The 12,566-nt window shown below is 37.7% G+C and overlaps 2 protein-coding genes across 2 annotated transcripts in view; both read left to right on the top strand.

The window, feature by feature from the left end:
* Window positions 1-12,566, top strand: part of LOC111188388 (protein NLRC5-like) — a 118,628-nt gene that overhangs the window by 4,577 nt on the left and 101,485 nt on the right. Inside the window, exons 3-5 of the mRNA XM_049466662.1 lie at window positions 3,823-3,933; window positions 4,047-4,125; window positions 5,290-5,308. Of these exons, the coding sequence (XP_049322619.1) occupies window positions 5,305-5,308 (4 nt within the window). The 5' untranslated portion in view covers window positions 3,823-3,933; window positions 4,047-4,125; window positions 5,290-5,304. The remainder of the gene's footprint in view (window positions 1-3,822; window positions 3,934-4,046; window positions 4,126-5,289; window positions 5,309-12,566) is intronic.
* LOC103032132 (uncharacterized) overlaps window positions 1-12,566 on the top strand; it is a 214,680-nt gene that overhangs the window by 185,483 nt on the left and 16,631 nt on the right. The window lies entirely within an intron of this gene.

Raw genomic sequence — 12,566 nt, 5'->3', positions numbered from 1 at the left:
AACTAGTCCTCTGGCCTGATGATATTTTGAGGGCTTAGCTGTCAGTACAGCCTCATGAATCCGCCTTAACACTTCTCCCAGGTGCATCAGGTGGTCCTCCCAACACTCATGGAAAACAGCCACATCATCAAGGTAGGACACTGCAAACTGTTCAGTCCCTGTGTCCATCCGTCAGTAAAAGGTTGCTGCAGTTCCATGTAAACCAAATGGCATCACCATAAAATGATATAAACCTTTAGGCACTCGGAAAGCTGCAATAACTCATTTGCCACTGGCTTCAGTAAAACCTGCCAGTGCCCTTTACAAAAGTCTAGGGTGGACACACTTGGCTTTACCCAGCTGCTTGGTCAAATCATCTGTCCTCTACATTGGGTACGAGTTGACTGCAGACACACTGCTCAAAGTAGTAAAATCCACGCAAAATCTCAGTTCTCCATTCTTTTTAGGCACTAAAACCTCAGGACTACTCCATCTGACTGTTACTTTTTCTTGACTTCAGTTTTAAAATTAGGGATCAGTCTGGTTGGCACAGGGAAGCTGGTTTGTCTGCTCGGCTCATCTTTTTAAGATGATTGCATTCTCAATCAACGTGGTGCACCCAGGCTCTAGGCCAGGGGTATTTAATTAGAATTCAGTATGGTCCAGTTAGACCGATTTTTAACTTGTGTTGTGATTCAGTGCTATTTCCTGTAAGGTTGTTTGAACTATGATGAAAAAAATATATAATAATAATAAAAAATGCCTCTCAGGCTAGAATTTGTTTACATTCGTCACCTGTCTCTCTGTCGCGCTCGGCATGACTTTAGTTTCCGCCCGTTCTCATTTTTCCGCCCGTTCTTGGGCTCCCTCTCCTTATAAAGGCGTTTTTTGCGGACGTGTCCCAATTTAATAGCCGGAGCAGCAGGACTGCGACCCTGACAAAGCAGGTTTGATCCCACGTGAGGAGCGGTGTGTTTATTTATTTATTTATTTTTTTTCCTTACCGTGTCTGCACTGATCTGATTGGCAGAGGAGAGCTTTGGTGATCTTACACCACACGTGAATGGTCTGTGAGTTTACTGCGCCACAAAGTACGTATACAATTAAATCCTTCTCAGTAGTTTGTCGGTTTGGGTCCGCATTGGACAACGTTTGGGTCTGGACCCGGACCGCCATCCGCCTATTAGTGACCTCTGCTCTAGGCTAAACAGACCTGCTGGGATGATGCTGCGAAGTTGGTCTGCCTGCTCAGGCAAAAGTTGTCCGTAGTCCAATGTCTCAGCTTGACTGCCACCAAGTGGCCACCAAGTACTGCTCCTTGCATTCTTCCTCCTTGCCAACTGCTTGCACCCACAGATATGCTGCCATTTCCTGGTCCCTTTTGTGCCACTTCTTCTGCATGTTTATGTGTAAAGCCTGTTTGGTTTTCTTGCGGTCAGTACATTTTATACAGTACAACAGTTTATAGGTGGTCTCATTCACCTCACAAAGAACCTCAAAAGGTTTATGCCAGTTTGCCTGGATGCTGACGAAAGATGTTGGCAGAAGCACCAGTGCCTTTTCACCAGGTTTCAGAGTCCAGTTCCTGTCTGACTAGTTCTCCTGGACCAACTCGTCACACTTTGGAGTTTTTCTCTCATCTTCAAAACATGGGACAGAATGTTCAGTTGTAGACCCGAGCTCTGGCCTTTCTATGTCTCCTTCAAGACAACTAATGAGCCCCACACATCAATACAGCAACTGAAATAGGGAAGAACCCACAGATGCCTGTGGCACCTCCCTGAAAGTGAACAGGGCATATTGCAACGAGGTGTCACAATCAAATCAAATCCAAAACTGTGCAGCATCACCTTTAATGTTGTGTTGAACCTCTCAACATGCCCATTATCTTGGGGGTAAAAGCAGGTGGTCCTTAAGGTTTGAATGCCCAAGAAGTTAAAAACATCTTTAAGCTGCTTGGAGGTAAAATTTGTGCCCTGATGAGTTAATATTTCCTTGGTATGCCTACCCATGAGATGAGCTGAATTAAAGCATTTAACATTTGTCTAGTTATAATCTTGCAGAGAGCGAATACTTCTGGGAGGCATAGTCACAATGTAAGAATGTACCTGTTACCAGAACTGTGTGTGGTAGTGGTCCTACCATATCATTGCAATGTGGGAAAATGGCTCATCAATATTTGGGCATGATTATTAAGGTCTCTCTCTCTCTCTGTTTTTTTGTTGGGGTAGTTAAATGACACTGTCTTTTTTTTGCTGAACACATCCTAGAGATCCTGGTATTCTGTGGGTACTTGAGAAAGATCAGGCCCTCAGGGATTGGGGTCCGTGCATCTAGGAGCTCTGGGAGGCTGAAGGCAGGAGGACTGACAAGCTAGGGTTGTGTCACTAAAGCCAGGGGTAACCCAATGTATAGCGCAATCTGGTGAGACACAACACTTGTCTTCAGTGACCACCCATCTATCGCCACAACAGGCAGGGGCTCCTCTAGGGGAATCAGTGGCAGGGCAAGCTTCCAGGCAATGCCAGCATCATCATCAAGGGGACCCTGGTCTGTCAATTAGGGGACACCTCCCCTAACGGACATTGGCTTCTTGCTGCTAATTTAGGGCAAGATGTACGCTGGTGCCCCGAAAACAGTCCTGCAGGTTGGTGTGCCACAATTGCATGGGTCGGACCCTGTGGTCAGGTGGTTCCTTGGTCATCCCAGGTGGTCCCCCACCCGAGAATTGACCATGCTAATGCCCAGAGGGTTGTCACACCCAGTAGCAGAACAGAAGATCTCTAAGCAGGTAATAATAATAATATCTGACACACCCAAGCGGGAGTGACCCAGGCCATCGTGGTCGTGGCCCAATACTCCACTGCTGCCCCAGCTAGTGGATTAGGATGTGGCCACGAATAACACGAGTAAACAAAGGCATGCCAGGGAAGTGTGGCTTACCCCTTAAAAGACGGAGAAGGTTAAACAAAGCGGCTTCCTGAAACTGAATGGAGGAGGAGCAAAACAAAGGTGCTTTGGCAATAGTGAACTTCTGCTAGAGGATAGCATTTTTAACACACACATAGTCCAGTGCTTCCTCTTGGTCTGGCCTTACCCTCTAGCAATGGGACTAAATGTATAGCCCATAACTAGCCAGCTGCTGCAGCTAGTCTTTCGAACACAGTAAAAAAAAATCACATCGTCAGTTATCTTTAAATTAAGTTGTTGCAGTGTCGGATAGCTCGTCACAAACTGCATACTCCCTCCAGGTGCAGTCCCTTCCTCCACTGCTGCCATCCTCCAGAGAATCCAGATGCTGTAACAGTACCTATGCTTTTAAATAAAGTTCGTCATCACAGTTCATTCACTGTGTAGTGATGTTCCTCCATACTTTGAACACCACTACCTCCATTTGTAAAGTCACCTTAAATTTTTTTTTTTTTTTTTGCAATTTTACATGCGACCAACTGCCAAGGACCCCGATGTGGAACAGGAGGCACAACCCAAAATTACAAATGCACTGTTTAGTGTGTATCTTATTACGAAGATATGCACTAAATTCAAACAAAAACTGATTCAAACAAAATACAATGGCAAGTATTTACAAATATTTACAAGAGATTTGCCACAAAGCCAATCCTTGTCACTCTCTCACTAAAAAACATGCTCTGCTACTAGCGGCTAACACATGCTGTTGCCTAAACATCATTCCCAGAGAGTGCCCTGCTCTGCCCTGGCTAAACCAGTACAGCCCAGTACGTAACACAGACAAAAACAATTACACAAATAGTGCTAATTTACACATAAACAAGTCATAACATAACAGGTAGATGACCAGTCTACTTTTCTTTCTGTATGCAGGTTACCCAAAACCCCAGGACCCTCTCCCTCCCTGAAGGTGGCATTCAACAAAGAGAAGTTGCCTTTGTGTCCCTTTTGCTCCTCTGATTCTCAATATAGCCAGATTGAAAGGTAAGTACATTCAATGTTACTTTGCCGATGGGCTACTTTGCCACATCACACTAGGCTGAATACTTTCTTTAAGGATAAACTGTGGAAACTGTCTAAATTAATTTTATTTGCAGTGGTGAAAAGGTTTTAGAGCCGGATGCCGATGGTGACCAGCCTCAAAGGAATCCTAAAGATTTCTCTGACATCTTTGCTGTAAGACACAATTTTATATATTTATATGTATTATTTATTATTTTTTTTTTTATATGGCCATTCATAAATCATACATATGGATAGATCATAAATGAAATCTAACAACAACTTTATTTATAGTAAATGTTGTTGAAGAAACTAAGTTTAAAACATCCATCCAGACGTTTATACATCTCTACTAAGAAAAGGTAAAGATTGCAGGTCATGCTGTGCCATGCAATGTAGTTTATCAGCAATAAATCAAACATTACACATGCATTTACCCAGTTTAGTGAGTGTGGGGAGACTAGACAATCCCAATACACCATATTACTGGAGTCTAAACAGAAAAATTTAGCTATATATAAACGTCATGGCTAAATCCACTAGAACAGTCAAACTTAAAAGTCTATTACACAGAGCCAAATCTAGTAATTGTATGTTTAATTTTAATCAGCATTTAAATCCATTCTGACCACTTTTTATGCTTTAGTGTAAAAAATTAAGTGATTATGTAGACACTATTTTACAACTGAAGTAAAAATTCACTGACCCGAACCAATGAGCGCAAACGCGAACAAATTTTAACGTATTTTACGCAAGCACATTGAGAGGGTCCTCTGGCATAGGTCCTCAACCGTATTTGGTGTGCTGTTACTCATGTACCACGCCCCTTTCCTTTTATGCCACGCCCCCACTCAAGATTGAGGCTAAAATTCTGAAACTTAAAAAACTAAGATCTGAAAGTGAAAAAAAGGTTTGAACCTTGAAAAATAAAATTTAAAACTGTGAAAAAGCCTGATTCCTAAAACATAAAATCTGACCCTACAAAATATAAGTTCTCAAATATTAAACTACACAAGAAAGTAAAAATAAAAAAACAAAAAATGTTTAAAACAATTTTTGAATTGAATAAAAATGATATATAAGGTGAAAAATCATTTGATGCATATATATTTTTGTATTTTTCAAGATCAAGCTTAATACTTAAACTTTCAGTTTCCATTTTTTTTTCAGTTTCCAAATTGACAAAATGTTTGTCCCTGATTTGGCTCCATGTAAATATGTTTTCTCCAAATGCTCATAATGATGAGTAAAATATCAAAAGTATTGAGCACAAAGTAATGTCAAAATAATTTAAATGTAATTAAAATTATTCATTTCCCTTTGCTTTTATTTTTTAAGGATCTTGAGAGAAAAATGAATGTGTTAATAAAGCATGAGATGGAAATGTATAAAAAACTGCTGAGAAAGGAAAACACAGCTTTCTACAGAAACGTCAAGCAAATAAAGTGGAATTTGAAACAGACAGTCCTTGGCCTGACGCTGTCTTTTCTGAACCTGATGAATCGTGAGGACATTGCTGCTGCCCTGCAAAGTGGGTGATCAACAGATGACAAAATTAGCTTGTATAGTAAATGTGTAATTTCAAGAAAATTTCTGTGAAATTTTTACGTTGTTTTTCTATTGTGTTTTATAATTATTTATCAGATGAGCTGATTGGAGTTATACAGCGTCCACTTAAAGAAGGAATGAAAAACAAGTATCAACATGTTTGTGAAGGAATTGCAAAGCAGGGAGAATCCACCAGTCTGAATAAGATCTACACAGATCTGTACATCACTGAGGGTGGAGCTGGACACGTCAACAAAGAACATGAAGTGAGACGTATCGAGAAAAATCAGATGCAGCAAGAGGTACAAATCGAATGCAAGAACATGTTTGAACTTTTACCTGGACAAGACAGACCCATCAGAACTGTGCTGACACAGGGAGTTGCAGGAATTGGAAAATCAATTTGTGTGCAGAAGTTCATTTTGGACTGGGCTGAAGGTAGAGAACATCAGGACATCCAGTTCATATTTCCACTTCCTTTCAGGGAACTGAACTTAAAGAAAGAACATCACAGTTTGATGGACATCATCAGATATTTTTTCCCAGAGACAAAAGACCTGATATTAACAGATCAGAACAAAGTCATGTTCATCTTTGATGGACTGGATAAATGTAAACTTCCTCTGTCTTTCCACAAAAGTGAGAGTCTGAAAAATGTCTGTGAAGCAGCTCCACTGGATGTTGTGCTGACAAACCTCATTAAGGGAAATCTGCTTCCCTCAGCTCTGATCTGGATAACCACAAGACCAGCAGCAGCCAGTATGATCCCTGCAGAGTGTGTTGACCGGGTGTCACAATTTCGCGGCTTCAATGATCAGCAGAAGGAGGAGTACTTCAGAAAGAGAATCAGTGATCAGGTTATGGCCAACAAAATAGTTGACCATATTAGAGAATCCAGGAGCCTCCACATTATGTGCCATATCCCAGTCTTCTGTTGGATCTCAGCCACTGTGCTTCAGAAAATTCTGGAAGAAACAGAGAGTGAGGAAACACCAAAGACACTGACAGAAATGTACACATGGTTTCTGATCTTTCAGACTGTGCAGGGAAATGTGAAATACATGGGAAAGAATGTCTTGGACATACAGTGGGATGAAGGGGCCATTCTGCAACTGAGTAAATTGGCTTTTCAGCAACTGGAAGAACACAGTCTAATCTTCTATGAAGATGATCTAAAATCATATGGAATTGACCCCAGTAAGATATCAGTGTACTCAGGACTGTGCACTCAGGAGACTGTCAGATTTCTTGGTAGAGTTTTCAGTTTTGTTCATCTGAGCATTCAGGAGTTCCTTGCTGCACTGTTTGCATACTTATCACTCAGAAATGACAACAGGAATGTTTTTGAACCACAGTCCACATCACAGGAGAGCAAAACAACAGAGCTCATTGATTTTCTTAAGACTGCAGTAGACAAGGCTTTAGAGAGTGATCATGGCCACCTGGACCTCTTCCTTCGCTTCCTTCTGGGTCTCTCACTGGAGTCTAATGAGAAGCTCATCCAAGGTCTGTTGACTCAGACAGGAAGTAGTTCTGATTGCAGAAAAGAAATAGTCGAGTACATCAAGTTAAAGTTTAAGGAAAATCCCTCTCCAGAGAGATCCATCAATCTGTTCTACTGTCTGAACGAGTTAAACGATGATTCTCTGGTGAAAGAGATCCGGAGTTACATGAGTCTCTCTGAAGCTGAACTCTCACCTACTCAGTGGTCAGCTCTGGTCTTTGTGCTGCTGACATCTAAAGAGAAGCTGGATGTGTTCGATCTGAAGAAGTTCATCAGATCAGATGAGTGTCTAAACAGATTGCTGCCAGTGGTTCATGAAGCCAAAACTGCTCTGTAAGTAACATCTGCTTACACAAATCAGTAATATGTTTATCTCATTTAATTTTTTATTTTAGTGAGGCCAGTTCAAATGCCAACCAGTTCATGATAACTAATGCCATTTGTTAGGGAAAAAATGCTATTCTTCATTGATAAAACCAGACACAATTTTTCTGGACAGTAGTGGTACTTATAAAGGCAGACATCACAGCAGTTTCAAGACAGTGACTTCTCTGTTAATGTTTCACCATGTTGAAATTTTACATTTGAACACTTGTTTACACATTTAACCTAATTCAGGACACCATAGTGTTAAGGTAATTGTAATGATGTATTGTATATTTCAGTTATCTTGAAGGGGGATTGAGGATTTTTCTGATAGTGTTTTTTTGTATCCACCTGTTCTTTTACAATTAAAGAGCTTATTCTAGAACATTCTTCCTTGTTAATGATGTTGCACACAGTGCTTGTAATCCCAGTGTTTGATTGATATCTATAATGTTTTTATTCTTGTCTAATGTTGAACACTGGCAACTATAGACTCAAGGGTATTTTAAAGCTAAGAAGAAAACCGAGGCACCTGTACTAATTTAATAATTAATTTGGTGACATCAGAATTTCTTGTACTAACTAGAAACAACTAAGGCTGCACATAAACTGTGTATTAATCTGTATATTATACCAAATATTATGGTCCCTAAAATGGGGGATAAAGAGTTGTAATTTCAACATGGTGTTACCAAAATGTAAGCAATCACACACACACACACTTGAATTAAAGTCTAGGATGTGCACTTCATTAATGTTGGATTGACTTGATTTTAAATTTTAAACTGTGGTGCAGAGAAGCATGTCAAGGAGAAATGTAATCAACAATAAGGAGGTTACTACATGTTAATTTGCTTTTTATGCATTAATTGAAATATTTGTCAGATCATGACATTTTGTTTTGCAATACTGTGTATTAGGGGTGGGCAATATGGCTCTAAAATAATATCACGATATTTCAGGGTATTTTTGCGATAACGATATACTTGGCGATATATAATTAATTCATTTCAGGAATATAGTATAATAGTATAGCAGTATAATCATAATGTCGCAAAGTAAATAATATAGCATAAAATAATATAATGCAGCAAATAATATTGCAGAATATTTAGTGCATGCATATAAACTGCAAACTAAAACAATTATACAATAAATACACCTAAAGCTTCACAGTGAATAATAGACTACTTTTAAGACAAAACAGCCCTATTATCACGATATGGATTTTTAATATCATGATATTTCTGTCACGATATATTGTATACAATATAATATTGCCCACCCCTACTGTGTATTGATTCACTTTGTGTTGTGTTTACAAACCTCCCACTAGATATGTGTGCTGTATTCTTAAATCCCATTGATTAGAAAAAAATTTAATGTTTTTATAAACTTTTTTAGAAATATGATTTATTGAAACAATTGCAATATATTACTTTGACTATGTTAACACATTACAATACATTGTTACAATATATTGTGTCATAAAGCTTATATTGTGATCTGTATCATATGGCCAAGTTCTTGATAATACACAGCTTTAATAATTATAAACAAATGCTTCACTCAGGAAACAAAAACTGCATCTCGTTTGGTTATGTTTGGGGCACATTATGAGCACATGTGAAAAGCATAAATTGATAGTCTCTTCTGAAACTTGACAGTTTTTATTTATATTTAAAACATTTGTTTAGTTACAGTATTATCGGCATAACGATAGGATTGGATTGCAACATTATAAACATTTTAAAGGCTACAGTGTGATCAATGTGTTTTATTAGTAAACTCTATGACTGATGTGTAAAAATTTTTCTTTTAGGCTCAGTGACTGTAACCTGACAGAGAAAAGCTGTTCAGTTCTGCTCAAAGTTCTCAACTCAGAGTCCTCTACACTGACTCTGCTGGATCTGAGCTACAATCCTATAAAAGACTTTGGAGTAGAGCTTCTCTCTGAAGGACTGAAGAGTCCAAACTGTAAACTGGAGACACTGAGGTGAGTTTATCTCCCAATGTTATGGTTTAATGGTTAAGATTGTACAGTTATATATTTAATTAACATGTGTTAATCCTGTATTGTGTTCCCTTGAAAATACACGTTTAAACTTTAATAAGAATAAGAAGAGTTCTAAGAATAGAAACATAATTGTAAGGCATAATTCCTTGTGAGATTTATAATTATACGTTGTTGTTTTTTTCAACATTTGTAAAAATTTGTTTGTTTCCAGAAATGTGGTGACCATTGAACTGACCAGTTAGAATACATTTATAATATGTATTCCTGAGAAATCAAGCTGAAAGAGCTTTTATTATATTTATGTATTTTGGTAAATGGTTTTACATTTTGTGAAATAAACATGTTCAAACTGATGTCAATGTTACGCTTAATTATGCATGAATGTTAACTGTAGACATTGAAAAATTTGTAGATAATTTAAAGTATAATATTATTTTGTTCTCTCTTTAGTCTTTCATCCTGCAGTATAACAGAGAATGGATATATTTCTCTGGCCTCAGCTCTCAATCCCTCATCTCCACTGAAAGAGCTGGATCTCAGAGGGAATGATCCTGGAGATACAGGAGTGAAAATCATGACAGACTTCTTACAAGATACAACTTATAAACTTAAACTGAGGTAGATTAATCCATTCCATTGCATTTAGTTTTATTATTATTATTTGTGTGTTTGCTTTGTTTAATAATTATGTTTCAAATGTTAAAAATTCGGCCTTTTAGGAATCAGGAGCCAGATTTAGGAATCAGAAGACAGCTTGAAAGTTGACTTTAGTTTATGCTCGTGCTGACAGAAAATCTACACGGGCACAGCTTAGTTGGTCGTTGGTGCCTCCCTGTGTGTCAATTTGTTGTTGACAGGATCTCTCAAAAAACATGTATAAATTATTGTCAGAATAATAAAGCTGTTTCTTTTTTGCTTATTAAGTGATGCTGCAGAAGAAGCCTATGCTACCCTATCTAGAAACTTATTAATCTGTATGTCATTTGACGTAGTGGGTTGGGAGTATAAATCTTTATAATATATATTATACTATTACTATTTATTAATATATAGTATTTTCTTCAATTTAGATTCAATCATTTTAGTTTTTGGGTTTCTAATTTTGTAAATAGTGTTATCCGCTTGCTGTTTTCGTAGTCTATAAGCCAAGAGTTTTGCAGATTCCCCCCCTCTCCCCCCGCTTCATAATGTCTTTGTTTTAAGAACAAGAGTTTCTGCTGTATTTCCAAATTATATATCTCATTAATTTCATGTTTTAATGTATTTATTCTCTATTTCAGTTTTGTCTGGGTTTTGTAATTCATTTGTCTGTAATTGTTTTTAATTGTGTCTGCATTTGTTCTAATTTCTGAGACCTTAATTTTTTCCAAAGAAGTCATCTTTATGATTTTTCCCCTCATGACCGCTTTCATAGTATCCCATAAATTAGGCGGTGAGGCGTCTCTATTGTCATTTTGTGCTAGGTACTCTTTTATGTCCATTTTTAAACCATAGACTGTCTGAGGATTATTTAAAATAGTTGAGTTAATAACGAATAATAAGAATAATGTGTATAATCTCTACTAGATGGATATGTTTCTCTCCATATATCCATTAATCCTAATTCTTTCATTATCATATTTATTTTCTTACATGTAGAGTTTTGTTTAATGCTTACTTCAGAAAAATCTAGATTTGGATTCAGACGAATATTTAAATCCCCCCAACAATCAATGTACCCTGGGAACTAGCCATCAAATCAAATAACCTTTTAAAAAAGCTCCAATCACTTCCTGGAGGAGCATACACATTTAAAAGTGTTATTACTTATCCCTCTATTGTGCCTGTAATCGTTACAAACCACCCATCCTCATCTGTAACATCTGATATATGTTCATATGACAGTGCATTTGACACCAGAATTGCTACTCCTCTTCTATATCCTGCCTTATATGAGGAAAAATACAAATACTTAAAACCCATTGACTTCAGCTTAACATGCTCTGCTTTATTCAGATGCGTTTCCTGAAGTAACACAATGTGTGCTTTATCTTTTTTTCAATTTGGACAACATTTTACGTCTCTTAACTGGATTTAGGCCCCCATAGACATTGAAAGAAATAATTTTTATATCATTATTTGTTTGCATTTCCCTTTGTATCAAAAATAAGCAAATACAGATAAATGTACATACATAGACTGACCTCCTCCAGTTTCCTCTGTAACATAGTTAGAAAATCCCCATCGCAATAAGAACAATTGCAGTTTCACTAGAAATAATTAGAACAGTTTAAAGATAAGAACAAATGAAAATGACTTTGGTGGTTCTGAGAATGAGATCTTAATGCAGACCTTATAAAAGTCAACCGATTAGTTATCTTTTTAATTAAATAAAACATGTATTTGCTTGAAATGAGGATACTAATATGATGGGAGGTGTAGTATTTTGAACATTTTAGAAAAGAAAGAAATGTGGTGATATTGAATGAATCTGTCATCAGTCTGAGTATTCTTTTTTTCAGGCTGCTGAACAGCTCTGATGCAGAGGAAATCTGTACTTCTCTGACTAAAGATCTGGGAGAAAACCCATTACTGCTGAGAGAGCTGAATCTGAGTGGAAAAATACAAGGAGATTCAGGCATGAAGCAGCTTTCTGCTCTACTGAAGGATTTACACTGCAGAATCAACAAACTTAAGTATGGAGTGTGTTTTCTTTCAGTCATTGTAAATGTATAATCTTTCAAATTATTGAAAAATGTTAAAATATTTTATTACTTGGCAGGAGTGATTTTACACTTTAGTTACATACACACTACATTTTAGTGTGGGAGGTTTCATGGCTAAATTGGAGCAGCCTGGTGGTGAATTTCATTAATTGCACATTGCACCAGTAAGAGCAGAGTGTGAAGGTTCAATTAGCAGGGTAAGAGCACAGTTTTGCTCAAAATATTGCAATGCACACCCATTATGGGTGACATACCAGAGTTCTAAAGAGGACAAATTGTTGGTGCACGTCTTGCTGGTGCATCTGTGACCAAGACAGCAATTCTTTGTGATGAATCAAGAGCCACGGTATCCAGGGTAATGTCAGCATACCACCAAGAAGGACCAACCACATCCAACAGGATTAACTGTGGACGCAAGAGGAAGCTGTCTGAAAGGAATCATGTCTAATTGAAGACTGCAACACTAATCTTCACA

The sequence above is a fragment of the Astyanax mexicanus genome, chromosome 17 (genome assembly GCF_023375975.1).
Source record: "Astyanax mexicanus isolate ESR-SI-001 chromosome 17, AstMex3_surface, whole genome shotgun sequence".
In the NCBI taxonomy this organism is placed as follows: domain Eukaryota; kingdom Metazoa; phylum Chordata; class Actinopteri; order Characiformes; family Acestrorhamphidae; genus Astyanax; species Astyanax mexicanus.
Note: the sequence above shows the minus strand (reverse complement) of the source record. Positions and strands in the feature narration are given on the sequence as shown.